This window comes from Grammomys surdaster, unplaced genomic scaffold (assembly GCF_004785775.1).
Source record: "Grammomys surdaster isolate TR1022 unplaced genomic scaffold, NIH_TR_1.0 262, whole genome shotgun sequence".
In the NCBI taxonomy this organism is placed as follows: domain Eukaryota; kingdom Metazoa; phylum Chordata; class Mammalia; order Rodentia; family Muridae; genus Grammomys; species Grammomys surdaster.
This window is the reverse complement of record NW_021604703.1, coordinates 4658544-4684571: the sequence shown is the minus strand read 5'-3', so window position 1 is coordinate 4684571 and position 26028 is coordinate 4658544. Positions and strand designations below refer to the sequence as shown.

The window sequence follows — 26028 nt, the reverse complement described above, 5'->3', positions numbered from 1 at the left end:
CAGTGGAGTTCAGTGGCTTCAAGTAGCAACTACTTGTCTACATCTCCCTAAAGTCTCAGGAAGGCATGAGGAGGTGGGGGAGGCTTAAAGAGGCCATCAGCCTCCTGCTCCTGTCACTTAAACCTTCTTCTTTTCCAGGGCCCTGACGGGTTGCCTGTGCCTGGTTGCTGGCATAAGGTACAGGAAAGGGTCTCGAGGGTGGGCCTGGAGGAGTTGGGATGGGAAAGTTAGAGAGACAGAGGGGGACCCATGGGGGACCAGGCACCATCACGAAGAGGTTTGAGTCTCTGCACCTCTGTCTCACACAGTGACTGAATAGTCATGTTTCCCAAAGATGTTTGTGACTTTGTGGTCACATGGCCAAGGCTTGGAGCTTGGTCCTAGTTGTTGTGTGTCATCTGCCTCGCTGGTTATCTGGATCATGGTTGACATTTGGCTCTACCAGTTCAAAACCATTCAGGAATTTTCTGAGACTTATCTTAACTGCCCCACTGAAAGTGTCCTGGGAAGAAAAGGAGGGCTATGCTTGTTCCTGAACACATCAGGAGGTTAGAAGCAGCTAGTGGGGACCCCAGGATCTCTCCAGGCTCCTAATCACCTTCCATCTCTCCTTCCTTTTCCAGTGATCCTCAGACATAGCTCCCAACCTGTACAGATCCGTTTGGATGTTTTTTAACTCGTGTAAAAACAAAACAGTAATATATTGAACTTCTTTATGGGATGTGCCAACTGTGGCCTTGTAAGATTTGCAAGTGTGCCAACCAGCCCCTGGACAATCTGCAGGAATGCAAACAGGAAGCCTGCAGGAATGCAAACAGGCTGCTCTGGGGAAACTTGTGTTCGAAGGCCCCCGGCAGGGCCTGGCTTTCCCAGGGAAGAGGACGAAGGTGAGCCTGGCTCAGGTGAGGCTGGACAGACTCCAGGTTGGGCTTACAATCACCTGATTAGCAGAGACTTACAACAACTGTTCCCTGAAACTGCACTGCCCCACAACACCCCCTTGGACAACTGCTGTACCCTCTTGCCTCTAGACTGTGCCGTAGGCAGCTGCACTGGGACCCTATGTTCAATAGGGCAGGCGAAGATTCCTAGAATCCAGCACTTGGGGAGAAGGCAATGGAAAGAACCCCAAGAGGGCCTTGCTCCACCCAAGTTCAGTAGGCTTCCAGAAGCCACCCTGACACAGGAGCTTGTATCCTCGGATCTTGGGAAATGGCGTGGCTCTGTGGACACCTCAGTGTGCAGCTAGCTGCAGGCAGCCCAGTGACCCCTGACTGTAAGGTGAAGAGACCCATATCCACTAGTTGCTACTTTCACTCTCCTTACCGCCTCACCCAGAGCAGAAACAGGAAGGAGCTTTATTATCCCCCAGGAGACAGGCCTTCTGTTCAGAACTTGTGTTTCACTGGCCCCAAGTCTCCCACCTAGACCTCTGGTCAGTCTGGCAGAAACAGGCCTCCTAGTAAATGGTACAGACACCAGGAGCCTGAAGGCTGGTCCCCCCGCAACCCTGAGCAAAACACCTGTGACTGAAACCTCTGCCGTCTGTGGAGGGACTTGAACACCTCTATCGAAGGTTCCTAGCTCCTGCTCCATCCACAGCTTCACATCCCTCCTCGTGTAAAGGTGCCATGAGTAATAAACCACAAACGTGTGTCTGGTGTGCCTGTCCCTACAGATTTCCTGGTCATCCTCTGGCTGAGTTTGATTCCAATGGTTCCTGGCTGAAGAGGCAAAGGGGCTCTCCCTGGGGTTCAGAATAGGAGATAGAAGCTCAAGACCTGGACTCACAGGTCAGCAGAATCCTGGGACCAGTCACAGCCTGTCACTGAGCCTCTGTATTCCCTTCTATTATGCTCAGCAAGGACACCCCAAATCTGTTGCCTCAAAATGTCCATTCTCTCAGTTCTAAGGATTCAGGGGTTCGCCTGAACAGTCCTCACATGGACTCTCCCTCATCTGTCTGTCAGCTAGGATCCCAGTGATCATGAAACCTACCTACCTGTGACTTTTCTGCATGGCCTGGGCTTCCTCACAGCATGGCAGCAGGATTCCTAGAAAGCTATGTCACTTCATATGACCAAGCCTCCAAAGTCACATGCTGCCACTTCCTGCCAGAGCCAGAGGTTCACCCCAGTTGAAGTAGAAGGCAGACCCACCTCTCAATGAGGAAAATGTCAATGTCACATTTAAATGAGAAAGTATTGGAAAGTAGATTTCATTGTAGCCTTCAAAAATAAAGTAAAAATCAAGCCAGCTCTCTTGTAGCCCGGGCTAGCATTGAACTCACTATGTATGTAGCTCAGAATGACCTTAAAGTTCTGGCCCTCCAGTCTCTACTCCCAAGTACTGGAATTACAGTTGTGCACCACTGTGCCTGACTTATACAGTTTGAATCAAAGACTTTATGCCTGTTAGGCAAGCACTTAACCAAAAAAGCTACAATCTTAGCCCTTGTTACAGCATCTTAAGTAATGCCTCCTGCCACTCATCTGTAGCATGAGACAGAAATGTTCAACATTCAGATGTGGTTCAGTAAGACTCAGCTCTGTGGAATATACATGGAGAGCCAGGACAGGTCAGACACCCCAAAGTACCTGTGGCCGTCTGTCCTTGCTCTGTCTGCTCCAAGACGGAGTAATAACCTCAGTCCTGCAGAGTGGGCCCATGTCTCCCTCTAAGTTGTCCTTAGAGCAACCTGGAGAAAGATGCCCAACAAACGTGTCCGTTTTCATAGATGATAAAACCAAGCTCTTTCTCTATGTGTAGACAAAAACAGGAGTGACAACAACAGTGTCTCTGTCCCCCTTTCTCCAGGGGCAGAGATCCAAGGAGGGCCACACTCCCAGACTGTACACATGCATTCTTTGCTAAGCAGAGGCCCACACACACACAGATGATTTCAAGTTCCTACCTCGGTCCCCCTGAGGAGCTGGCAATAAACAGCAGACCATGTTCTCTGCCACACTGGATCAACTAGGAAACCAGAAACGGGGTGGGGGAGAGACAGATGTAGTGGACCAAGATGACTAAAGTATCTCACTGGTGTCAGTGCCTGCTTTGGAGATGCAGCATCCCAGAGTCCACCACATTCCACAGTTGGCAAAGGACCCCTCCTTCATCCCAAGAACAACATCATGTGATCCCCTTATCAGGCCTTCGAAGAAAGGGCCTGCAGGAGTAGGTGTCACTGCATCCATTTTACATATAGGAAGTCAGAGGCTCGCCGTGGGTAGTCATCTGCTCAGGGATATACAGCCAGGCTAGAGTGACAGGCTAGACCTCCATGCTCTTGGAGGGCCCCTAATTTTTCTTCAGAATTGTTGGCAACGAATGGATTATGCCCGGCAGACCCCTGACACTGGGTGGACAGCAAGTAGAGCTTTCTAGAGGATGAAGCTGCAAGTTCTCCCTTTCACCTCGCAGGCTGGCTGCCGTGGGCCATTCTTGGCACGTTGCTGCCCCCGTGTGGACTTATACCTTGTATCTGAGTGTACTATGTCAGCCTGCAGTGAGGATACTGAGAATGAGTTGTTCAAGGTCCCAAGTGAGGTGCTGGGACATGCACTGCCTCGCCAATGAGCCTCAAGGACTGAGAGGCCTTGGTTCTTCCTACCAAGAAGGACAGGTCTCTATAAGTCATATAATTCTGGGAGGAGTCTGTTTATTGAGTCCTTGACCATTCCATGTTCCGTAGCCACTAAAGAAACCACCAAGATGACTGTCCCGTGGACTAATGGCTCCAAGGCTTGAAAGAAGCGACCTTACTAGATTTCCTGCCCTTAAAGGAGGCTTTAAGTTGTCACAGGATTGGGGGACACTCCTGGCATTCAGCGGACAGTCAAGGTTAGCATACACCTGAAATCCAGGACACTGGATATGTCCAGTGGCAAAGCTGCTCACTGTGAATGCCAGCTGAGAAAACCCTGCTCTTGATTCAAGGGTTGGGCATGGGTTATGTTTGCTTGCTTGTTGAGAAAAGGTCCCAGTACATAGCCTAGGCTGGCCCCAAAGTTGCAGTTCTGCCTCAGCTTCCCAGGTGCTGGGATTACAGGCTTGCACCAACATGTCCTCACTACATCCAAGTCTAGCTCAGTCCCTTCCTCCTCTCAGCCTGTGCCCTCTTGGCCCCCAGTGTTGCCTTAAAAGACAGATACCAGAATATAGAGAGAGGATGTTTAGCATGGGGCCAGGGGCAGGAAGGACAGGCCTCTTCTGAGCAAAAGATGGACTCTTAGGTGGGTTTATGGTTAAAAACATGAAACTCCACTCAGTTTGGGAAGATGGAAGGGCTCTGTGGATGGATGTTGGTGACAGGATGCAACATTGAAAATGTACTAATGCCGCTGAATTGTACCCTTCAAAATGGCTTGTTTTTTATGTATATTTTACCACAATAAAAACAAATGAAGAAACCCCACGACAATATAAGGCCGTTCTTTAATATGTGCTGTAAGCATTTTGCAGTCTTCTAGGAAGAGAAGAAACAAGCTACCGGAGAAGACTGCCCCAGCCCGCTGAGGGACATCCCCAAACCTTTGTTCCAGGGTTTATCAAGGCAGTCAGTCATTCCCAGTGCTCAACGCCGAAGGGACTATCTCTGCTCTCCCACCTCCGGGACCACAGAGGTCTCTTGTCATTCAGTGTGCTAGGAGTCCAGGAAACCTTGTTTTAGTCCAGCCTCTGCAGCGGGCCTATTGTGTACCTTGGAGCAAAGCCCCTTTCTTTTCTGGGCCTGTTTCCTGCACAGTAGTTAAAGAAGGACTCAGAAGTTTCCCAACTCTCTTCTTATCTGCCCACTGCAAAATTCTCTTCGTGTAGCAACATGCCAAGTTTACCCTGTCTGGCCCCAGAAATGGCACCTAGCTCTCCTGCGCCATGCTGGGAAAGACCTGTCCTTCCAGGGTGCCAGTAATTCACCCTTACAGGGCGTCACGTTTTAATTGCAGAGAGGGCAACCTGCTCGGGCGTGCCCAGCAGCAATGTAGAGTCCCGTTCCACTCGGCAGTCTGGGGACAAATTCCTGGGAGGGAAACCTCCGAAGTGAGAAGGAAAGACGACGTACGTCCCTGGATCAGCGCAGAGTATCCGCCCTAGATGACGCGAACCACAAGAGGTCGTGCTTGCAAATTGCTTGCGCGCCAGGGACGGGAGCTCATGGGGGCGGGACCAGCACTGAAGCCCCACCCAGAGCTGACGTAGGGCGAGGGCGGGGCTAAGCGCGCAGCGTCTGGGTACTGACTGACCGCTCGGCGCCATGGCCGCGGACACGCGCGCCAAGGCCGTCACTCTGGACCTGAGACGTCGGCTGCTCAGGTACCGGGTGTGGGCTCGGAAGGCGCTTATAGCGCCCGCCCCGAGTCCCTGACTTCCCCGCCTCTCTCAGCCTACTAGAAGCGACCAAAAACCACCCCGTAACTCCGGGGAGTCCCTTGCCCCGAGGAGCGAGCTTTGCCCCTGGCAGCCACCTGCATAAGGAACCGGGCCTGGCCTGGGGTGGGCAGTCGTGTCACAGAGTTAGAGGAAGTCTACTCTTGGCCTGTGAGGGGGTACCCTCGGTGCCACGTGGAGAGGAGCTTATGGTTGGAGCTTAGGACTGGAGCTAGCCACCACTGCGAGGGACAGCAGGGCCACTGGGATGGCAAGGAATGTTCAGGGTTGAGATGCAGCTCCTAACAAGAGGCTTTTCCAAAGCCTTTTTCAGCAGGACCCGAGAAGCTGATATGTGTGCAAGCAAAACTGAGAGGGCCACCAAGGCTTAAACAGTTTTCTCAGCAACTTTCTGCCCCGTACTGTTCTCAGGAATGGGGAGTGCAGGGAAGTTAGTTACACCTTGCCCTGCAAGCTTTTGTCCGTTCCAGAATCAGGAAGGAGTGAAGGGGGCTGTAATGAGTGGAGTTCACCCTTCAGTCTTCAGAGAGGGCTGTCGATTCCTTGCCTGTCCCCACAGCTCTTCCTGCAGACTCTTTTTTCCTGAGGATCCTGTTAAGATTATCCGAGGCCAAGGGCAGTACCTGTACGACGAGCAAGGGCGAGAGTACCTGGACTGTATCAACAACGTGGCGCATGGTCAGTATGATGCCTCCCCATCCTTGCTCAGACAGGAGAGGAGGCTGAGGCCATATATCTGACTCGACAGCCTAGCTGAACAGAACTGGATTGGATGCTCATGAGGGGACTCTAGTCTTTGTGAAGTAGCCTGAAAGGACTCCACACCATATCTGTGCTAAACCAGGCAGGAATGAGAGGTTCACATGCCAGGGTCCAAGTTGCACGTGGAACTCACAGCAAGCTGGGCATATAGTCTGCCCATCCATGACCACACATGTAGCATGATCATCTTGGCCCTTTGCAGGGTGATGACAACAGGCCTTCACCCCTATTGACTACTGTAGGGGCAACAGGAAACTGAAGGATGAATTCAGCCAACTGGGGCCACCACAGCTGGAGGACAGGGAGGCTTTGCATTAGAAGGCACATTGCAGGCAGATAAAGATTAAAACCCAGGACTCTCCCAGCACTCAGGGGACAGAGGCAGGTGGATCTCTTGAGTTAACGGCCAGCCTGGTCTACATAGCAAGTTTCAGGGACAAGTAGGGCTTCACAGAGAGATGACCTCAAAGAAGAAATGACCTAATCCTGAGCCGGGTTGGTAGAGACTCACTACCCGGTGCTCTGGCTAGTATGTTAATTATTGCTAACTTGCTTAGACCGTACTTGGCACATGGTGAGCTCTTACTCTGCTACTCCCATAGCTGACCCTCTGACCGTCCCCCTCCAGCTGAGTCTCAAAAAACCTCTCTAAAAACGTGTGTTTTCTAGATAGCGTTTCTACAGGACCGTCTTTTCCTTCGGCTGAACTCTCTTCTCAAGACCTTCCATCCCACAGTCATTGCTGTGCCCCCACCCCATCACTAACTCCCCTTTCCACCTTGCCTTCAGTAACTTCATCTCCCCTGGACGGGTTTGCAGACGGAGCTGAGGGGGGATCTGGTGGGGCCGGCTGAGTGAAGTCGGCCATATGATGGAGATGCCCCTCTTGCAGTCGGGCACTGCCACCCTACTGTGGTTCGAGCTGCACATGAACAGAACCTGGTGCTCAACACCAACAGCAGATATCTGCACGACAACATCGTGGACTATGCCCAGAGGCTGTCAGAGACCCTGCCAAAGAAGCTTTCTGTGTTTTATTTCCTGAATTCTGGGTAAGTGAACAGCAGACAACATGCCGTTGAGAAGAAGTTCAAAGAAGAGAATCATCCACGTGGGTGCAGTATAGAGAAGCTGCCGGGGGAGTGGAGCCAACTTCAGGGCGAGCTCCTGAGCTGCTGGGTGGTAGACCCCGGAGCTTTTTCTATTGGCTCCCATTTCTTCCTTTGTAGGCACGTTGGGACTTGGTGAAGTAATGGGTTTATCTATTCCTTGTGGACTCAGCCCTCAGGTGGCTCAGCAAGCTTACAGGGCATCAAGTGATTCCTCAGAGAATGTAAAATTGTGCAAGTGTCCTTTTCTGAAGCAAGAATACTAAATAATGAGGTCTTAGAAGCAGCAGGGACCTAACTTTACTGCACCTCTATGAAGATGCTAGGAGCTCCTGAAGAGGTAGCCAGAGGAGATGGAAGGAAGGAAAGAAGGAAGGAAGGAAGGAAGGAAGGAAGGAAGGGTACTGTCACTCTGGGGAAAGTATCCTTGTCAAGGTTAGTCACCACCCTGGCATAGCCTGGGCAAAGGTCCTGTGGCATAAAGGGGCAAGGAATGTTGGCGAAAGAGTGAGCAGACCCTGGGAAAGGATCCAGGGCTGCTGTCAAGCGGGAGAAGCTGTTTTTATCTTCAGACCACTAGAGGCCAGGCAGTGGTGGCAGACACTTTTAATTCCAGCATAGGCGGGTGGTCTCTGTGAGTTCAAAGCCAGCCTGGTCTACAGAGTGAGTTAGTTTCAGGACAGCCAGAGCTACATAGAGAGACCCTGTCTCAGAAAACAAAAACAATGAAACACTAGAAAGCTACAGAGCACTGGGGGTGAGGGTTGGTTCTGTTTGTCCTAGTCCTGATGTTTCCTGTGTATCTTTTCTGAGTGTGTTTATCTGCATGTGTATCTATCATCATGTGCATATCTGATGCCAGGGGAAGCCAGAAGGTGGTTTTGGATCTCCTGGAACTGCAGTTATGGACAGTTGTGGGCTGACATGTGGGAGCTGAAAACAGGTCCGGTAGAAGAGCAGCCAGTGTTCTTCAGTCCCTGGACCCCAGTGAAGGGCTTTAATCAGGAAGGCGGTGCTACAGGATGGGAGAGCAAGAGTGGCAAATGTTGGGTGTGTGCATGGGGAGTGCAGTGATGACAGAACCCAGAGGATGGCCGTCACGTCTGAAAGAGCATTCCAACAAGTAGCACTTGGGTTGCAGTAACAATCTCAGGTGCCACTGCCACTTAGTCTTCAGTCTCCTGAAGAACTTCAAAGTAGAATTTATCTTCTTCAAATAAGGAAACAAACCAACTTGGTAGGAGCCCTTGCCTAGTGTGCAAAGGCTTTTCCATCCCCAATACCACAGTATTAAACAGTGAGGGAGGGGAGGAAGAGGAGAGCAGGTTAGAAGACAGAAGAGCCTAGACTGGAACCTCTTGTAAAGAACAGGGAACTGGGCACAGGAAAGGCGGTTCCTGCTGCCTCCCTCCAGCAAGTTCCTTCTGTGTAGATTCCAGTGACTTTACGAAGTCCTGTAACCTCTCCGCTCCCTTACGTGTTGCTCATCATTTTTGACAGAGCTGTCATTCTCCACGCAGATGCTTTTTCCTCTTTCTTGCCTCCAGGCTCTAGTGTTTACCAGCTGCCAGCCCCTGACCCCTGCTCTGCTGGGCAGGTCCCCAGGCCTGTCTCTCCTCTGCTCTGTAGGGCAGGTCCCACTCCTGTTTTCCCCTGTGTGATCTCATCTGTGCTCATCTTCATGGGCACCAAGCACACACACAGGCAAAATACATGTGTGCTCTCCCACACACATACACCATCCACATACTATCTTACCTGTGTGTGCTTGGAACACACACACACACACACACACACACACACACACACACACACACACACACTCCTACCTAATCTGCCCCCAGAATCTCTTAGCTCATCCCCATGGCTCTCAACCAGGCAGCCTCAGGGCTTCCTCACTCCCACCTCATGTCCTTTAGAAGCAGACTCCTAAAATGAGGGCAAAGTCATGTACTTTCTCTGCTTCATCCTTTTTTTGGCTTTGTGTGCTGCTGCTGAGGAGATAATCCAGGCTCCCCTCGGCCCCTGGAGCATGGCTCTGCATGTCTTCCCCAGCTTCCTGGCTTCCTTGCCCTGGTTGCATACCAAACGGAACAGAACCTGTGTGGTCTGTTCCAGAATCCTAGAATCTTCCTTGGGATTTAGGGCAAGTATTACCTCTTTACAGACCTATCACTGGCCCCACTGTAATGAAGGCTAGGGCAGCCATAACAAAGCGTTGATAGAAATGTATTTTTTCAGGCCAAGAATGGTGGTGTTTGCCTTTAATCCCAGCACTTGAAAGGCAGAGGCAGAAGATCTCTGTAAGTTTGAGGCCAGCCTGGTCAGACAGTGAGTTCCAGGACAGCCCATGGCTATATAGAGAGATTCTGTCTCAAAACAAAAAAAAAAGAAAGAAAGAAAGAAAGAAAGAAAAAAAATGTATTTTCGCAAAGTTCTGAAAACTAAAGGTCCATAACCATGGTTTCAGAAGGGTCTGTGACCTGAGGCCTTGCTCCTTACCTAGTGCAGAACTGCCCTTCCACCCAGCTCACAGGGTCTATGCAGATGCTCTCCCCTCCCACCCCATATCTCTGGGAATCCAGGTCATTTCTCATATATACATCAATCACATTGGGTTGAGACTTGCCCCAGGTGCCTCCTTTAAACTAACCTGTTTAAAGGGCTTCTCTCCAAGCAAAACCACACACAGTTCATTCTGAGGTACTGTGAGTTAGGGCTTCAACATAGTTTTAGGAGAACACAGCTTACCCCATCACACTGTTACCTACATGGAGCCTCACTTGGGTCTCCTTCACACCCTATGCCCAGTGTTGGCACTTACAGAAATGAGCACTCTATCTTTACTGTTTGGCTTCACTATCAGGCTCTGGTGGTGACTCACACCTTTAATTCCAGCACTTGGGAGGCAGAAGCAGGTGGATCTCTGAGTTCAAGGCCAGCCTAGGCTACAGAGTGAATTCCAGGACAGCCAGAGAGCTACACAGAGAAACCCTGTCTTGAAAACAAAATGAAGTTGGGCAGTGGTGGCGCACACCTTTGATCCCAGCACTTGGAGACGCAAAGGCAGGCAGATTTCTGAGTTCGAAGCCAGCCTGGTCTACAGAGTGAGTTCCAGGACAGCCAGGACTACACAGAGAAACCCTGTCTTGAAAAACCAAAAAAAAAAAAAAGAAGAAGAAGAAGATAGATGCATCCAAATGCAAGTTTTTAGAGGGCACCTTCTGTTTTCACCCTGGTCCTGATGCACAGAAGCCAGTGGATGTCTGCCAAGGGAATGGCATCCTAAGGATGCTCTCGATGCTGGAAGGGTTCCTAATCCATGGGAAGTGCTTGAGTCTTCTGAACCATGCCCATATTTTCTGTCATAGGTCAGAAGCCAACGACCTGGCCTTGAGACTAGCTCGCCAGTACACAGGACACCAGGATGTGGTGGTATTAGACCAGTAAGTACAACTCACTGACCTGCTTCTCCAGAACCTAGGCTCCACAGGCCTGTTAGGAGTCAGTGAGGCTCTGACATTGGGCCTGTAAGTGAGAAGAGAATGATGCAGGGACACTGGAAGCCAGTAAGAAATGAAAACCTGACTCCAATGACACCTCTCTGGAGGCCTTGTCTACTGCTCACCCTTCTAAGAGAGTCAAATCAGCACTTGGAGATTCAGCTGACTAAGCCAGAGACCAAAGGGCATTAGAAATGAGTTAAGATTTAAGATGTATTATAACCCTATGCCCCTACTTCACAGAGCAGAAAACTGAACCTAGAGTGGTCAGATGACTACAACTGTTACATGCCAGTATGTGGCCTTCAGGAAGCCGTTCCAAGGCTGCACTCATCCTCAGCTCAAGAGCTTAGTACCTGAGCCAAAAAGATTGGCTTTCCATGTGTTTTGTATTAAAAAATGGTAGAGTGGTTAGGGCTGAGCCAGAAGCAAATGCCACCATTTACTGGGGCCTACGCCCATATCCTCCTTCTCCCTAGTGCTTATCATGGTCACCTGAGCTCCTTGATCGACATCAGTCCCTACAAGTTCCGGAATCTGGATGGCCAGAAGGAATGGGTCCATGTGGTATGTACACCCACCATCAACAACAGCTCAGTTTCCACCCCCAAGCCTGGATGACATGGTAGTCTCTCCCTACAGGCTCCTCTCCCAGACACCTACCGGGGCCCTTACCGGGAGGACCACCCCAATCCAGCAGAGGCCTATGCTAGCGAGGTGAAGCATCTCATCCGAAGTGCACAAGAGAAGGGCAGGAAGGTAACCACACCTTGGCCTGAGCAACTTAGTGAAACTCTATACAAAATAACTTTAAATTTTTTTAGTTATTTCAGTATTTTTTGTGTATGAGTATTTTGCCTACATGTATGTCTGTGCACCACAGGGGCTAGAAGAGAATGTTGAATCCCCAGGGACTAAAGTTATACATGGTTGTGAGCCATCATGTGGGTGCTAGATATTGAATTCAGGCTCTTTGAAAGAGCAACCAGTGCTCTTAACCACTGAGCCATCTCTCCAGCCCCAGAATTTTTTAAAAAGTCAAAAGGCAGGAAGCCTGGCGTGGGTAGTACCCGCCTTAAATCCCAGCTCTCAGGAGGCAGAGACAGATAGACAAGGAAGGTAAGGAGACCCGAGGACTGGCTGCTCTCTCACTCTTTTGCTGCATGACGGATGTATTTTACTGGGGAAACCTAGAGACAGGGACTGGTGCTGCCTTTCCAAGGTAGTCTATGGGGATTCTGTGGAGGCAGACTGTAGTGTATACCCTTCGAGACCAAGGCCTCTCTGCCTCCCCACAGTGCTAGCAACTGGGTTTTCTAAGACTCAGGCAGTAACCAGTAAACATGGGAAAGGAGAAATTAGCAGAACCAGCTGAGGGTCTTTAATGCTCCACAGACACTTCTAAATAACAAATTTCTCAAGATTGGCATAGTGAAGCATGCCTTTAATTCCAGCACTTGGGAGGCAGACTTAAGCAGCAGATCTCTAAATTCAAGGGCAGCCTGGTCTACAGAGTGAGTTCAATATAGCCAAGGCTATACAGAGAAACCCTATCTTGAAAAAAACAAAAGATAAGTAAATATAAAAGCAATTTCCCATTGTTAGCTGTCCAATGTGCCAGAGAAGCCTCCAAAAAAGACCCAAGAGGAAACACGGTGGGGAAACCATACATGGGTAAAGAGTTTTAAGCTAGACAAATATGACATCCATGTGTGAATTGAAGCATCCTCCTGAAGGCAATATGAAAAACAGAAAAAGGAATCCCATAAGACAGCATCAGCAGTAGCCAAGGACTACTGCTCATGAGATGTGACAGCCATGAGACAATGGGTGTCTGCAAGGCATGTTAAAGGAAGGTGTAGGTAAGGATAGAGCCACATTTTTGTTCTAGGGAGGGTGAAACTAAGTTACCACATGGGGACAGGGGAGATAAGGTTTATAAGGTGGGGGCGGGTGCGTACGTGACCTTAGTTGACTGGAGCAAGTCCAAGTACACGGGGACAGAGGCATCAAGAGGGTGATGCACACCCTTAGATATGGCATGGCACTCAAAGGAAGGGGCACTGCCAATGTCAGCAAGGCATATTGAACTCTGCCTCATTCACAGATCGCAGCCTTCTTCGCTGAGTCTCTGCCCAGTGTGAGTGGACAGATCATTCCCCCTGCTGGCTACTTCTCCCAGGTGGCAGAGTGAGTAAACGGGCAGGCTCTGCCCAAGGGAGGGCAGGCTGCAACTGGGTTTCCTGAGGTCAATTCCAAATTCCAACTACAGCCCAGCCTGCCTGCCAGAAGTTTCTGAAACAAAACCCTTAAAGAAATAATGGCCCAGAGAAGGCCAACCGTATGCCCAAGGTGAGGACTCAGCTTCCCAGCTCTGGTCACCTCTCACCAAAGCCCTGCTGACCATCTGTCCTCCACAGGCTTGTACACAGAGCTGGAGGGCTCTTTGTGGCAGACGAGATCCAGGTTGGTTTTGGCCGAGTAGGCAAGCACTTTTGGGCCTTCCAGCTGGAGGGAGAAGACTTTGTCCCCGACATTGTCACCATGGGAAAGTCCATCGGCAATGGTCACCCTGTTGCCTGCATGGCCACTACCCAAGCTGTATCAAGGGCATTTGAAGCTACCGGTGTAGAATACTTCAATACGGTGAGTAAAGTTGCAGGACAGGGGCTCTGTTAGTGAAGGCGTCTAGGCTACTGCTATACCCAGCATACCATCCTCCAGGAAGCTGAAGTTAGGGCAAGTTTGTTTTGTATGTGAGAGAGACAGACACAATCACTGTGTAGCCCTGACTAGCCTGGAACTCACTATGTAGACTAGGCTGGCCTCAAACTCAGAGATTCACCTACCTCTGCCTCTCAAGCGCTACAATTAAAGGTGTATGCTATCTCACCTGGCCCAGGTCAGATTTTCTTTTTAATACTGTAAAACATTTTTCAAAATTAATTAGTCCAAATGAGTCACAGATAAGGTTGTATAAAACACATAGGATACAAGAACCCTTTCCTTCCAGCAGAAGCTCCCTTCCTATAACAGAAAGCTTAAGAACCTTAGTGAGGAGTGAAGTCTTGGTCACCCTAGGATATACAAGGTTCACACCATGTCATGGAGGAAAGATGGTTCCCTGACCCTGGAGCAGAAGCCAAGGGCTTTCTCTAACAGAAGCTGACACACACCCAGCTTAGTGATGCTGAAACAGCAGATGAGGGATGAGAATAGGCGCAGACTCTTGGCCAGAGCCTCCTTACATCACAGAAATAGAAACTATACAAAGGATGTGTTCCTTGGCTATCAGCATTACACAACCACTCTACCACTGAGCTACTCTGACTACCAAGATTTCCTTCTCAGAGAGATGAGGTCTGAAGTACCATGTGGAAACTTTCCTGGCGGTCAGTATAGAGGAACAAATGGAGTAGGAGATTTATCTGGACAAGAGCAGGAAAGGAGTTGGGGTAGTCATCATGACTTCCATAAAAAGCCATTTGAACTTTTAAGGAAGTAGGCATTTGGAAAGATGTCAGACAGGCAATGAGGGTCACTGAGCAAAGGAAGTGTAGGCTCATCTGGTGCTTTCAGCAGACTTTATTTACTCTGTGCTTAAGTGACAGCCTCTGCCATGGGTGGCTTTAATGTCAGGGAAACACTAAAGAATCTAGCTGAGTAGACATGGCATGTCATGGTCCACTATGAGAGCAGAAGGGACATTCCAGGCAGGAAGTGGACACAGGGTTTAGGGACAAGTAGAAGAGACAAGAGAAGTCAGGAGCAAAGTCTGTGGGTGAGCAGTAATTATCCAGCTACAGAAAAAGGTTTGTTACCTGGAAGGCAGATGACCCACCCAATGGGGCCTGGCCATCTTTGAATAGTCCTCCTCTAGTTAGCTGGGTACTTGTTATTTTTGTTAAGGTTTTTATATTTATTTGTATATGAGTTCACGTGTGGTTACTCATGTGTAGAGATCAGGGGTCATTGGTTCCTTCTGGGGATCTAACTCAGTCCACCAGGTTTGGCAACAGGTACTTTAATCCCATAAGCTACCTCACTGGCTCTGTTTATTTAAACTTATGAGAAGCTCTCACCTCAGTAAGATTAGGCTCCTGACTCTACCTTGCATCTATCCTGGTGTTTGTCCCTTGATGGGTAACTCTGAACCCATGTTGCCTGTTCTAGTTGCTTTTTTTGCTTTACTTGAGCTCTCTCATAATGCATGTTAACTCTGGTGATTCTGTGGGTTAGTTTTCACCTGACATTTTATATTGTCACTCTCATTTCCCCTGCTTTGTAACACACTTGGCTCATAGTTATCAATGTGCTCTGAAGCTGTCTTTTATGTCTTGTGAACACCACTACTATAAGAATTCTTAACGGTCTGTTCTCCATGTGAGAAAAATCAGTTACAAATTAACCCAGAGGTGGAACTGCTGGGCCAGAGGGTGTCCATACTCAGTTTTAGAAAATAATGACACTTTTCCTGAAGTTCACAGGTCAAAACAGATCACCAGTAGTAGTACTGTTTGGCATTTGTTTTGTGATAGACTCTTACTGTGAAGTCCTAGCTGGCCTGGTATTAAATACATAATCCATCTGACTTGATGGCAATCTCCCTGTCCCAGCTGAGCACCTGGATTACAGGAATGCACCTTCACACTCAGCTCCTCATCAGCACTTAAGTTTTTGTCAGTCAAGGGAGATAGAAAATAGTGATCCATGCGGTTTTGATACACTGTTCCCCAAATTCAGATTTGTGAAGCATCTCTTGATTTTTATAGTTTTAATAGATTTATTTTATGTACTTTGTTGTGTACCTGAAAGACAGTAACTTGCAGGAATCAGTTCTTTCCTTCCATCAATGTGGGTTTCACAGGTGAAACTCTGGGCTTCGGGCTTGTAGACAAAGCTTAGCTTCTTCACAGTCCTCTTCCAGTTTACTGTCCACGTGTTCCCTCTTCTGTGAAATGATGGTGTATGTCTTTTTTCCATTCTTTAGTTGCTAGTGCTTGTGGAAATTTCTATGTATATGCATGCCTGTTTGTCTGTCTGTTTCTGTGTAGAAGAGGGAGATACCCATTTGAGCACACATATTTAGGCAAGGTTAGTGTCCTGCCAATAGTGTATGCTGTGAATATGTTTAGCCAGTTGGCAGCAGTCTTTATTTCCTTTATATATTTGTGAGAAACCACACAAACATTAACTGTCAATCATCTCTTTTTGAGACAGATCTATGTTAGAACTTACTATGTAGACCAGGCTACCTTCAAACTCAAGAGAGATCCTCCTGCTTCTGCCTCCAAGTTCTGGGATGCACCACCATGCTACACATTTGGCTTTTTACTTTAATTCCAGGGATCAAACTCATCAGGCTTGCATGGCTCTTACTTACTGAGCTCCCTGGCCATTGATTTTATATGAAACCAGCTACGATGGTGTATACCTTTAATTCCAGCAGTCAGGAGGCTGAGGTAGGAGGACTGCTTGATCTCTAGTAAAATCCTACTTCAAAAAAATAAAAGTAAAAAATACATTTTAGATGATCTAATTTGTCAAATTTTTTTTTGGGGGGGGGAATGTGATTGTTGCTTATACTTTAAGGAATCACTGCTTAATCTCAAAAGATAAAAAATCCTATGTAAAAACAGCAATCTTACTACCTTAAATACCTACAGGGCAATGAACATCCTGTCCAATGTATGGGAATGTTTATATTTATCTGTCTACAGTGTTGTCTGTGGGCTCAAAGTGTAGCTCAGTAGTAAAGCACGTTTAGCATGTACAAGGCCTTGGTTTGATTCCAGAACCACAAAAAAAGACATCTTAATAGGTAAGGGCAGTGCTAGAGCCCAAATACTCTGCCACTAAGCTACACTCATTAGCTTTTATCTTGTTCTCCTTCCTTACACACAATTACACACACAGACAAAATCAAACTCATAAAGGACAAGATAGTTCATAAAGCAGTTCACTCTGCAAACATGAGGACCAAGAACCCATATAAAAGGCCAGGCTTTGTGGCACAGGCCTGTAATCTCAGAACTAGGAAGGCAGTGACTGGATTCCTAGGCTTGCCAGATAGACAGTATAGTTTAAGTGGTCTGCCCCAGGTACCAGTGAGAGACTGTCCCCAAAACCAAGATGATGTCTCTCGTTAACATCCACATTCAAGGTTAGGTTGACCTCTCATCTCTGCACCCATATGAACATATGCACACACACTTTTTGAAACAGGGTCTCACAACAGAACTGTTTGACCTAGACTTATGTGGACCTGCCTCTGCCTCTTGAATGTTGCTATTAAATGCTTGGCACTAGGGCCTACTTCTTTCCCCTTTTTAAGACGGGTTTTCTGTGTAGCCTTGGCTGTCATTCTGGAATTTAATTTGTAGACCAGGCTGGCCTCAAAATCAGAGATCCAAAAGCCTCTCCTGAGTGCTGGTATTAAAGGCATGTGCCAACACTGCCTGGTAGGCAGAGGCTTGAGCCAAATCCCCAAAGCATTTCAGCTTATTTAGATTATCAAAAGATTTGTGTGGGGGTGTGTCAGAGGCAAGGAGACAGGGGTAGACCAATTCTCTCTAGGCATCTTACCTCTTCTACCTGGCCTGGTTTGAAGACCCAGGAAGACAAGCAGAGCACCACTACCCCCAAGTAGAGAGAGACCAGTTTAAGAAAGCCCCAATTGTGAAAGCTTGGAGGGCCTGTGGCCTAACCAGTTGTCTTATGATAATCCCATGGAATCCTGGTCTATTGGCAGAGCATCTGACATTGTTATCTCCTGGTTTAGTTTGGTGGCAACCCAGTATCCTGTGCTGTGGGGCTAGCAGTCCTAGATGTCTTGAAAACAGAACAGCTCCAGGCTCATGCCACTAATGTGGGCAGATTCCTTATGAAGCATCTCAGCCAGCAGAAAGCCAAGCATCCTATCATTGGAGATGTCAGGTAAGGTTCTGGGGGCAACAAGCACACTAATCAAAATACCTGCCACAACATTGTCTCAACTTCCCTGCCATGGATAAAAAAATGTCTACATCCATCCTCTAAAAGGAACTAGGATTTGAAGATCTCCAATCCACACACACACACCAAGACCACTGCCCTCCAGGGTAAACTGGGGTGGCTAAGGTGAGGGCAGAAGGCAAGGACCACGGCTATAAAGATGTTACCTCCTTCAGGGGCACTGGACTCTTCATTGGTGTGGATCTGATCAAAGATGAGACCCTGAGGACACCAGCAACTGAAGAGGCGGAATATTTGGTCTCCAGGTACTTTCTCTTGAAATTAAGTTGCTTTCCCAGAATGGGAAGCATTGAGTCCCTGCATGGCCTAGAGCAATGAGCCTCAAGCCAACCTCAAACACCCACCCCTTCTACTGAACCTACTCCAACCATGAAACCTCCTGGAGTTTATTCACTTAGTAAAATATGTTCATTTACCTACTCAATAGTAACTGGCATCAGCCAGCTAGCTTATCCATTCCAGTGAGGATCAAAGATTGTAAATTGTGAGGTAATTTAGAAGTCAGGGCCAGGGCTAGTGCTCCAATTAGTTACCCTAAGCAGGGCTGGGTAGTCTCCTGGGTTTGGCCTTTCTCTAGGATAAAAACTGGGAATTCAAAAGGACAATAATCATTTCATACCCCTGGGTCACCAGTACCTGGGCTACTTAGTGATAATGTGGAACTGGGTAGGCATAGTGATGCCTTTAATCCCAGCATTTAGACGGCAACAGCAAGTCAATCTCAGAGTTCAAGGCCAACCTGGTCTATATAGATCAAGTTCCAGGGAAACCAGAGCCACATAAACAGTGGTAAGCTCAACATATTAACCATGTACCTCGGGTGAGGAACAGTTAATTGGCCAGAGGTAAGGTAAGGTGGGTGCCTGTTCAAGGTCAGCTTCAGAGAGTTACAGGACAGAGGACAAGGCCTGTCTAAGTATCTTGTTCTTGCAGGCTAAAGGAAAACTACATTTTACTGAGCACGGATGGTCCTGGGAGGAATATCCTCAAGTTCAAGCCTCCAATGTGCTTCAGCCTTGACAATGCACAACATGTGGTAGCAAAGCTGGATGACATTCTAACAGGTAAACCTGCAAGAATCCATTAGATCCAATGGATACCAAGTATCCATTAGATCAGAAAGCTCAAACAAAAAGCGTGGCCTTTGTAATTTGTAATCATTACCTACCTGCACTGACTAGACATGAGCATCCCCACCTATGATCCAAAATTTGGTAGGTGGAATGGGGAGAGATCACATGTTCAAGATAAGATGCCTTTGTGTTCAGCCCAGCAGCAGTGGCACACATCCTCAATCACAATCTGGTCTATAAAGATGCAAGACAGCCAAGGCTGTCAAACAAAGAAACCCTGTCTCAAAACCCAAAAGAAACTTAGTGACAGGAGCTTCATTTTATCTTCAAGATAGGGGGCACTCTCACATGTGTGAGTGGCTAAGATGGCCTTTAAATCACTCAAGGTCAAGAGCAGCCCGAGGTCTCCCTCAATTTATTTAAGAAAACTACTGAACTAAAAATGACTATACACCAAAGTAGTTATACAAAGCTCAGATCCCAACAGACAAAAAAACGGCTAGCAAGGAACCTTTCCTATTCCTGCTTATTAGCCCAATCCCTAGTGGATGTCTGGAATTGATACAGCTCTTAAAAGGATTCTATGTGTACAGAACATGAGTGAGAGGTATCTTGCTTCTGGGCTTACAAATGGGACCATCTGTGTTAGGGAAATGATGGGACATAAGCCCAATCTCTAAACCACCCCAAGCATCTTAGAAACCGAAAGCAGACAATGGAGAACCATGTAGGGCAGATCTGTCATCATTTTTCCAGACATGGAAGAAAAAGTAAGAAGCTGTGAAACACTGAGGATCAAGCGCCTTCCAGGTAAGCCAGACTTGGCCCCACCTCCACCAGCCAATCTCCAAAATTTCAACTTGCATTTGATTTGTTAGATTGAAACTAAGGATGAGGAGCACATATAACACATGGCAAGATGTTCTCTAGCTATGGCAACAATGGGCACAAAAGGGTAGCTGAAAAAGATTAGGTGGGAAAACAGCTAAAGACCTCTGCTACAGGAGACCCTAGTCCCAGAACACCTGGTCATCTCTAACACTGGGCAAGGTCTCACAGAGCATCCCACACTCCCAGGCTTGGGGTTTTGTTTTTAATTTTTATTTCAAAAGCTTGGATAGCTTCAATATCCAGGTCGTGGCAAAATCAGGACACGTGTAAAATACCTTACAATACATTAGATTCCCAAAAGGTACCAAAAAGTACAGTAAAATTAACACTTCCATTACTGGAAATGTATGACACAAATAATATAAAATTAAAAGGTGAAAAAGGTGACACTGGTTTCCTAAGATACAGTTTACTCTTTACAACCAGGGTCCACAGGTCCAGGCTGCAGAGCGGCAGCAGGAAGCAGACCCTCCAATCTAGAACAGGGTAACCTGGTAATAAAATCGGCCCCCTAATGCCGCTCTGGCCTCTGAGACGCCACACGCTGCCTACAACAACTAGAGCTCTGGAATAGTTAACAGGAGAGTGATTTCCGGGGGAAATTTTAAATAAGATGCACATGGGACAGGCCATAAAAGTTTGCCAAGTTAAATTTGGTACATAATTGTGTTCACTCCGCGTCCAAACAAAGCGTGTGCGGTCGTCACTCGGCCGCTCCTGCTGCCTCTCAGTATGGCTTGTAGTTATTCTGATGACCACCACGTCGCTGGCTCTTCCCGTAATTTGTACTACCCTGACCTAGGAATAAGAACAACGTTGTGGCTACTACTTAACTGTACATTTACCCAGTGCCAGGCGCTTGCCACACATCCTCAGAATTTAACCCTGCACAGCAACACCAGCTTTACACCTTACTGAGAGCTCCAGTGCCTGTGCCAGGCCTGTCTGACTCCAAAGCCCCTGCTGCCAGTGGCCCCTGCACTACCTAACCTGCCTCCCCTAGGAGGAAGTAGATAGGGCCTCCCTCTCCTACTTACTGTAGTCGTAGCCGGGGCCGTAGCCGTAATAGCCATAGGGCGAGTAGTCGTAGCCGCCATAGCCCGGCCCGTAGCCCTGCTGGTAGCCGTAGCCCTGGTTCCAGTAGTTGCCGTAGCCCTGATTCCAACTCTGACTCTGACCTGTGGGGGGGAGCAGGGCACAGGGGCCCATGGACCATTTAGCACACGCAGGAGCTAGGATGGAGGAAATCCTGCCCTTTGGGTGGCGGGGTTATTACTATGGCAACTCAGAAGCCAAGAGGCTACTGTTCTGGTACAGAGGGCCCTAGGCCCAGCCTTGTAATCCAGGAGGGCCAGGATGCCAGTTAACTTCACTTGTGAATACAGGACGCTTACACTCAAATCACCCTCTGATCACCTCCACCCTCCCTTGGCAGCTTTGCCTTGAAAAGATGCAGTTCAGGCTTTGGAGTTAGAGGGGCCTGGGATAGAAGGAGCTGAGCTAAGCGCCTGGCACAGCTTTGCCTTTCTGCCCACAGGTATGTGTGTACCAAGACTCAGGACAGCCACAAAGCTAAGCATAACCTACTGTGTCCCCACCATTCTCCCAGTGCAATGCAAATGTCCCATTGGCCTGGGGCCCCCAAGCTGCACCAGTGAGAAAGATAAGGCTCTTTCATTCCGTGAAGCCACGAGCCATAGCAGCACAAGCACACAGCCTCCACCCAGGAAAACCATTCCAATCCCACTTCACACCCAGCCCGCCCACCCCACCCTTCACGGCACCAAAAGGCAATCCCCAAGACAGGCACAGAAAGCTCTTCAGGCAGGCAAAGTCTTCATCCAGCTCCCACTTACCTCCACCACTGCCTCGGTTCCCTCGATTGCGATTTCCTCTGCCCCCAGAGCCATACTGCTGTTGCTGATACACCTCTTTGGGCTGGGCAACCTTGATTTCACACTAAAAGTCAAGAGGACACTGGGTCAAGTCCTATGGGACAAGCTCAGGGCTGGAATAGTGGGCAGGAGGGCACTAAAGATTTTACTCTTCTTTTTCCAGAAGAATCTCGTCCTACTCAAATACCCGTAACAGGACAGCACGACAACACCCACCTTACAGATACAACAAGTATGTAAGGCTTCATTGGAAGACATACTGCTGCTACTATTGGTCAATTATTGAGATAGGCTTTATTTCTAAATCCAAACAAGACCCAGTCAAACTTTTTTATGCCTGAAAACTTCCAGGGTGTACATGCTTCAAAGAATGGTATGCTTTAAAGACAGTCCTGACATACTCCCATTTTTTAAAAAAAAAGGGTAAAAAAAAGAGCTGGACATAGCACATGTCTTTAATCTCATCTCACTGGGAGGTAGAAACAGGCAGAACTCTTCAAGTTGAGGGCAGCTAGGTCAGCGGTATGAAGATTAAACTGTGCCTCCCTATCAAGCTATGCTTTCTATTTTATCTGAATTAAAGACACTGAGTAATTTGAGTATTTACTTCTAAGGTCCATCAGCAGTTTTCACTACCATAGAAGGAAGCTCAAGGCTCTTCCTACTACTTCACATTAGAGCACACAAAAAAAGAAGTCATTGTTCACTAGAATAACTAAAAATGCCCCAGCCAACTGCATGCTTTATTTAATCCCCTACCCAAGCTTTTTAAAACTCCCAATGAGAACGGGAAAGAATCTTTCTGGAGCCCCACCCTACTTCACCAGGCTGCCACTCCAGTTCTCCAGTAAGCTACACTCAGCCACAGCCAGCCACACCTTCAATCCTAATCAACTTGAAATTTATTACTACACTAACATACCACTCCACTAAACATGACTCCACATTTGCAGTTATCAGGATCCCAGGGAGCGCTTTTAATGTCTTTGTCTGCATAATGTCTTTGCAGTAAGATTGACTACAGTAGCAAAGCTTCCTCTGAAGCAAGAAAAACTAATCAGTATAGATGGAAACCTAATTAAGTTCCAGAAAACTTCTATTAAGACCATTAAAAGTCTTGTAACCCCTAACACTAAATCTCATAACACTAACATAACCTCTAACACTAAATCAGAAACCAGAGAATCTAGTTAACAGCTCTATTCACAGAAGCCAAGCGTCCTCTTTGCCTCCTATATACCAGTTTTACTTTTTATTAATGATTCTTGTAAGTACAATACAGTATACTGTGCCTACAGAAGCCACTAAAGAGCATCAGATCCCTTGAAATGTGTGGTTATAGGTTGTTGTGGGTGTTTGGAATGGACCAGGATTCTCCTGAAGACCCAGCCACTGAGCCAGCTGTTTCCAGCCTAGCACTTCTTAAAGGCCAGACCATCTATTTTAGTCAGCATTGTGTGCTGTAGAGAAACATAAGGTCTTACTGACCTAGAAGGATTCACAAATAGTCTAACCTAATCTGTACGTCCAAGAGCAAGACAGTTTTGACACCTACCTTGCTTCCACTGACAGTATGGAATTTTTTCTCCAGAACTTTCTTCACAGGGTCTTCCTCTTTAAATGTAATAAAAACAAAACCCCGTCTTTTGTTCAACTTGGGATCTATTGGAAGTTCAATGGCCTCAATCTGTAAAAACATACAAAGTTCCTGATACCCCAAAACAGGTTATGAATCTAAGAAAAGAAATCTGAAAGGTGAGAACACCCCACTAATACTGTATCAGGCAAGTCCAACAAAGACCAGGAAGAAACAAGACACACTCACCTCCCCAAATTGGCCGAAGTATTCTCTGATCTTTTCCTCTGTGGCTTCAGGGTTTAGACCTCCCACAAAGATTTTCTTCACAGGATCCTTCTTCATAGCCATAGCCTTTTTAGGGTCAATGACACGACCATCCAGCCTATGCTCCTTCTGATCTAAGACCTGTGTAAAACAGAAATGTGTCAGGTTCTAAACAACACAAAAGTATACACCAAATGGGCTTGATTTAAAATTCTCTGGAGCTAAGCCAAATGGAGTTCTCAACCCAATGTTCTCCAAACCTCCCATAAAGATGACCATTGAACACCTATATCCCAGCCTTTTGACATGCTCTGCATTCTTTCTTAATCCACCTCCTTTCTATAAAGTAGCAGTGACAAAGAACAAGATCATCTACTGCTGAAATCCTCACTCTACCCTATAAATGCAGGAACCGTCACAAAAAAACCCTATCCTTATAGCAATCTCAGACTTTTTTTTTTTGGGGGGGGGGCCTTTAGAGACAAGGTTTCTCTGTGTAGCCCTGGCTGTCCTGGAACTCACTCTGTAGACCAGGCTAGCCTCGAACTCAGAAATCCGCCTGCCTCTGCCTCCCAAGTGCTGGGATTAAAGGCGTGTGCCACCACTGCCTGGCTCAGTCAGACTTTTAATCCCCACAGTAAAACACTGAGCACGTCAAGCCCGTGAATAGGCACATACAAGGTAGTAAGGGAAGGCTGAGAGCAGCACTGGCTCCTGTCCGGCTCACTACCCTCCTGGAGGACTCTCAGTAAGCCTTTAACAGTACGAACTGTAATCCTCCAGAATCACTCACTCCATCTGTACTAACTCAGAACAGGAATCTAAGCTGGCTTCTGGCAATCATGTCAACACTGCAGTGCATGAGTTCCTTAGGATTCAGAATCCTAGTAGAGATCGCTGCTAAATACCCAGCTTACCTTCTCCACACTGGAAGAATCTTTGAAGAGAATAAACCCAAACCCTCTTGATCGTCCAGTGTTGGGATCCATTTTTATTGTACAGTCAACAACCTCTCCAAACTTAGTAAAATAATCCTTTAAATCTTTTTTGCTGGTATCCCAGCTCAGACCACCAACGAACATTTTTCTGAAAGTGAGAGACACGAACGACCACAAATCTTAGAAGCTGAAAATAATTTTAAACAGAAATTCTGACACTCTTCCTAGCTGGGGAAGGGCTTATGAAGCCACACAGTCCCATATACCAGTCTGAGATGGTGCCCCCTTTCAAATTAAGCCTTGTGTTGCTCTGCAATCTCGACTCAACTGGGAACTCACAGCTGACCGAGATTGTATAGCCGCACACTGTATGTATGGGAAAAGAACATGTTGAAGAACGGGACCCACGACCCCTCACAAGTTTAAATCAGCGTGATCTGCACTCATGAATCTACTCGAGCTCCCCGCCTCCCAAGTACCTGTCCCAAGGAACTCTGGGTTTCCTGGTGCCAAGACCGCCCCAGGGTTCAGACTGGGACTCCGCCCCTCGACCCGAGGCTGGCTAGGCCCGGCCCGCTGCGCGCCAACTCCACCCACGCAGCACAGACGCAGCCCTCGCCGCCCGATTCGCGATCCGCCGCTTTTCCTCTTCCGGGGCCGCCCGCCCCGAGGCCCGCTGTAGCCTAAGCACCCCGCAAGCAGCCCGGGTCGGCCTCAAAGTCGATCCCGCAAACTCCTGCAAACTCCAAGGCGCGTAACCGCGCCCGGACCCGCCGGCAAGCGCGCCAGGCACTGCTCCGCGGGCCGTCCGCCCCTCCCCCCGCCGCGTGGCGCCAACAAAAGACTGCCCCGGAACAAAGGCGGCGGCCCCGCGGCCCGGGGCCGCACCTACCCTGCGTCCTCCTCGTTCTTGCTGGCGTTTATCTGGTCGCCCTCGGCTCCGTTCTGGTTCCCGCTCGGGGCGGCCGTGGTCCCGCCCCCAGACCCGGCTGGAGCCGCGGGGGCCGCTGCCCCGGCGCTGGGCTCGACGGAGGCCTCGCCTTCGGGGGCGGCCTCGTGTCCGTTCTCGGTGGCGCCCGTCGTCTCCATGGGCTGCTCCTCAGCCGCGTCCGACATGGTCGGCCAGGCCGCAGCGGCTTCTGCAACGAGCGGCGACAGCGCGTCAGGGCCCGCGGCACTCCCCGAGCTCCCGCCCACCGCCCGCGGCCCGGCCGCTCACCTCGCCGCCGATGACGCCGCGAGGCCCTACTCGCCGCAGAAGGCGACGCGGGCTTGGCCGCGGTCACGCTCGCACCCCCGAGGGCTCGTCCGCGTCCACGGACTCTGTCGCTCCGTTCGGCCGCCGCCGTACACTGTGGATAAGGAAGACCTTAACTCCGTCCCGCGCGGTGCCACCGCCTGACAATGCCAACTCGTGGAGCTCTTTATAATGCCGGAGCCGGGCTCGACCTCGTAACAACGAATCCTCTCATTGGTTAAAGTGAACCGCCACTCACCATTGTCCTGGCATTTTATTGGCTGTTGCTGCGCGCGCGCTCTAGATCCGGGCGGGCTTTGTCCTCATTTTAGAACGCGCGAGAGACGGAGAACTGTCTACGGTTCCGGTCAC

General features: G+C 48.6%; 3 protein-coding genes across 9 annotated transcripts in view; 2 read left to right on the top strand and 1 right to left on the bottom strand.

The window, feature by feature from the left end:
• The window catches only part of Col23a1 (collagen type XXIII alpha 1 chain), a 289877-nt gene extending 288216 nt beyond the window's left edge, over window positions 1-1661 (top strand). Inside the window, exons 28-29 of the mRNA XM_028775894.1 lie at window positions 139-177; window positions 624-1661. Of these exons, the coding sequence (XP_028631727.1) occupies window positions 139-177; window positions 624-626 (42 nt within the window). The 3' untranslated portion in view covers window positions 627-1661. The remainder of the gene's footprint in view (window positions 1-138; window positions 178-623) is intronic.
• A 3534-nt stretch (window positions 1662-5195) lies between these two features.
• Phykpl (5-phosphohydroxy-L-lysine phospho-lyase) lies at window positions 5196-23299 on the top strand. 5 transcript variants are annotated; one of them, XR_003712435.1, is made up of 14 exons: window positions 5196-5316; window positions 5951-6069; window positions 7046-7205; window positions 10634-10708; window positions 11245-11332; window positions 11408-11524; window positions 12873-12955; window positions 13186-13411; window positions 17547-17701; window positions 17935-18024; window positions 18713-18843; window positions 19609-19662; window positions 20170-21280; window positions 21802-21878. XR_003712435.1 is itself a non-coding variant. In XM_028776000.1 (14 exons), the coding sequence occupies exons 1-14, from the start codon at window positions 5258-5260 to the stop codon at window positions 23052-23054; spliced, it is 1500 nt and encodes a 499-aa protein (XP_028631833.1). In that variant the 5' UTR covers window positions 5196-5257; the 3' UTR covers window positions 23055-23299. The 5 variants fall into 5 exon arrangements, 3 of the variants coding, with proteins under 3 accessions (XP_028631833.1, XP_028631834.1, XP_028631832.1); XM_028776000.1 differs by lacking the exon at window positions 20170-21280 and adding an exon at window positions 22981-23299 and having other exon boundaries at window positions 21802-21870; XR_003712434.1 differs by lacking the exon at window positions 5196-5316 and having other exon boundaries at window positions 5834-6069.
• Hnrnpab (heterogeneous nuclear ribonucleoprotein A/B) lies at window positions 15525-25808 on the bottom strand. 3 transcript variants are annotated; one of them, XM_028776003.1, is made up of 7 exons: window positions 25312-25550; window positions 24399-24567; window positions 23464-23622; window positions 23194-23325; window positions 21600-21702; window positions 20781-20921; window positions 15525-15811 (listed from the first exon to the last, which is right to left on the bottom strand). In XM_028776003.1, exons 1-7 carry the CDS (start codon window positions 25533-25535, stop codon window positions 15759-15761), a joined length of 981 nt encoding a protein of 326 aa, XP_028631836.1. In that variant the 5' UTR covers window positions 25536-25550; the 3' UTR covers window positions 15525-15758. The 3 variants fall into 3 exon arrangements, with proteins under 3 accessions (XP_028631836.1, XP_028631838.1, XP_028631835.1); XM_028776005.1 differs by lacking the exons at window positions 15525-15811; window positions 20781-20921 and adding exons at window positions 19932-20541; window positions 25639-25808 and having other exon boundaries at window positions 25312-25558; XM_028776002.1 differs by lacking the exon at window positions 15525-15811 and adding an exon at window positions 19932-20541.
• Window positions 25809-26028: the final 220 nt, after the last annotated feature.

Bases quoted from the DNA above. Each gene is read 5' to 3' on its own strand.
- Phykpl (XM_028775999.1), top strand. From the start codon at position 5,889: ATGAGTGGAGTTCACCCTTCAGTCTTCAGAGAGGGCTGTCGATTCCTT. The intron at 10,709-11,244 runs GTAAGTACAACT...CCTTCTCCCTAG, and splicing joins GATGTGGTGGTATTAGACCA to TGCTTATCATGGTCACCTGA. The intron at 19,663-21,801 runs GTAAGCCAGACT...TTCTTTTTCCAG, and splicing joins GAGGATCAAGCGCCTTCCAG to AAGAATCTCGTCCTACTCAA.
- Hnrnpab (XM_028776002.1), bottom strand. From the start codon at position 25,535: ATGTCGGACGCGGCTGAGGAGCAGCCCATGGAGACGACGGGCGCCACC. The intron at 23,326-23,463 runs GTGAGTGTGTCT...ATGTTTTTACAG, and splicing joins ACTTCGGCCAATTTGGGGAG to ATTGAGGCCATTGAACTTCC. The intron at 21,703-23,193 runs GTAGGTGTCAAA...CTTGACTTTTAG, and splicing joins ATACTGTCAGTGGAAGCAAG to TGTGAAATCAAGGTTGCCCA.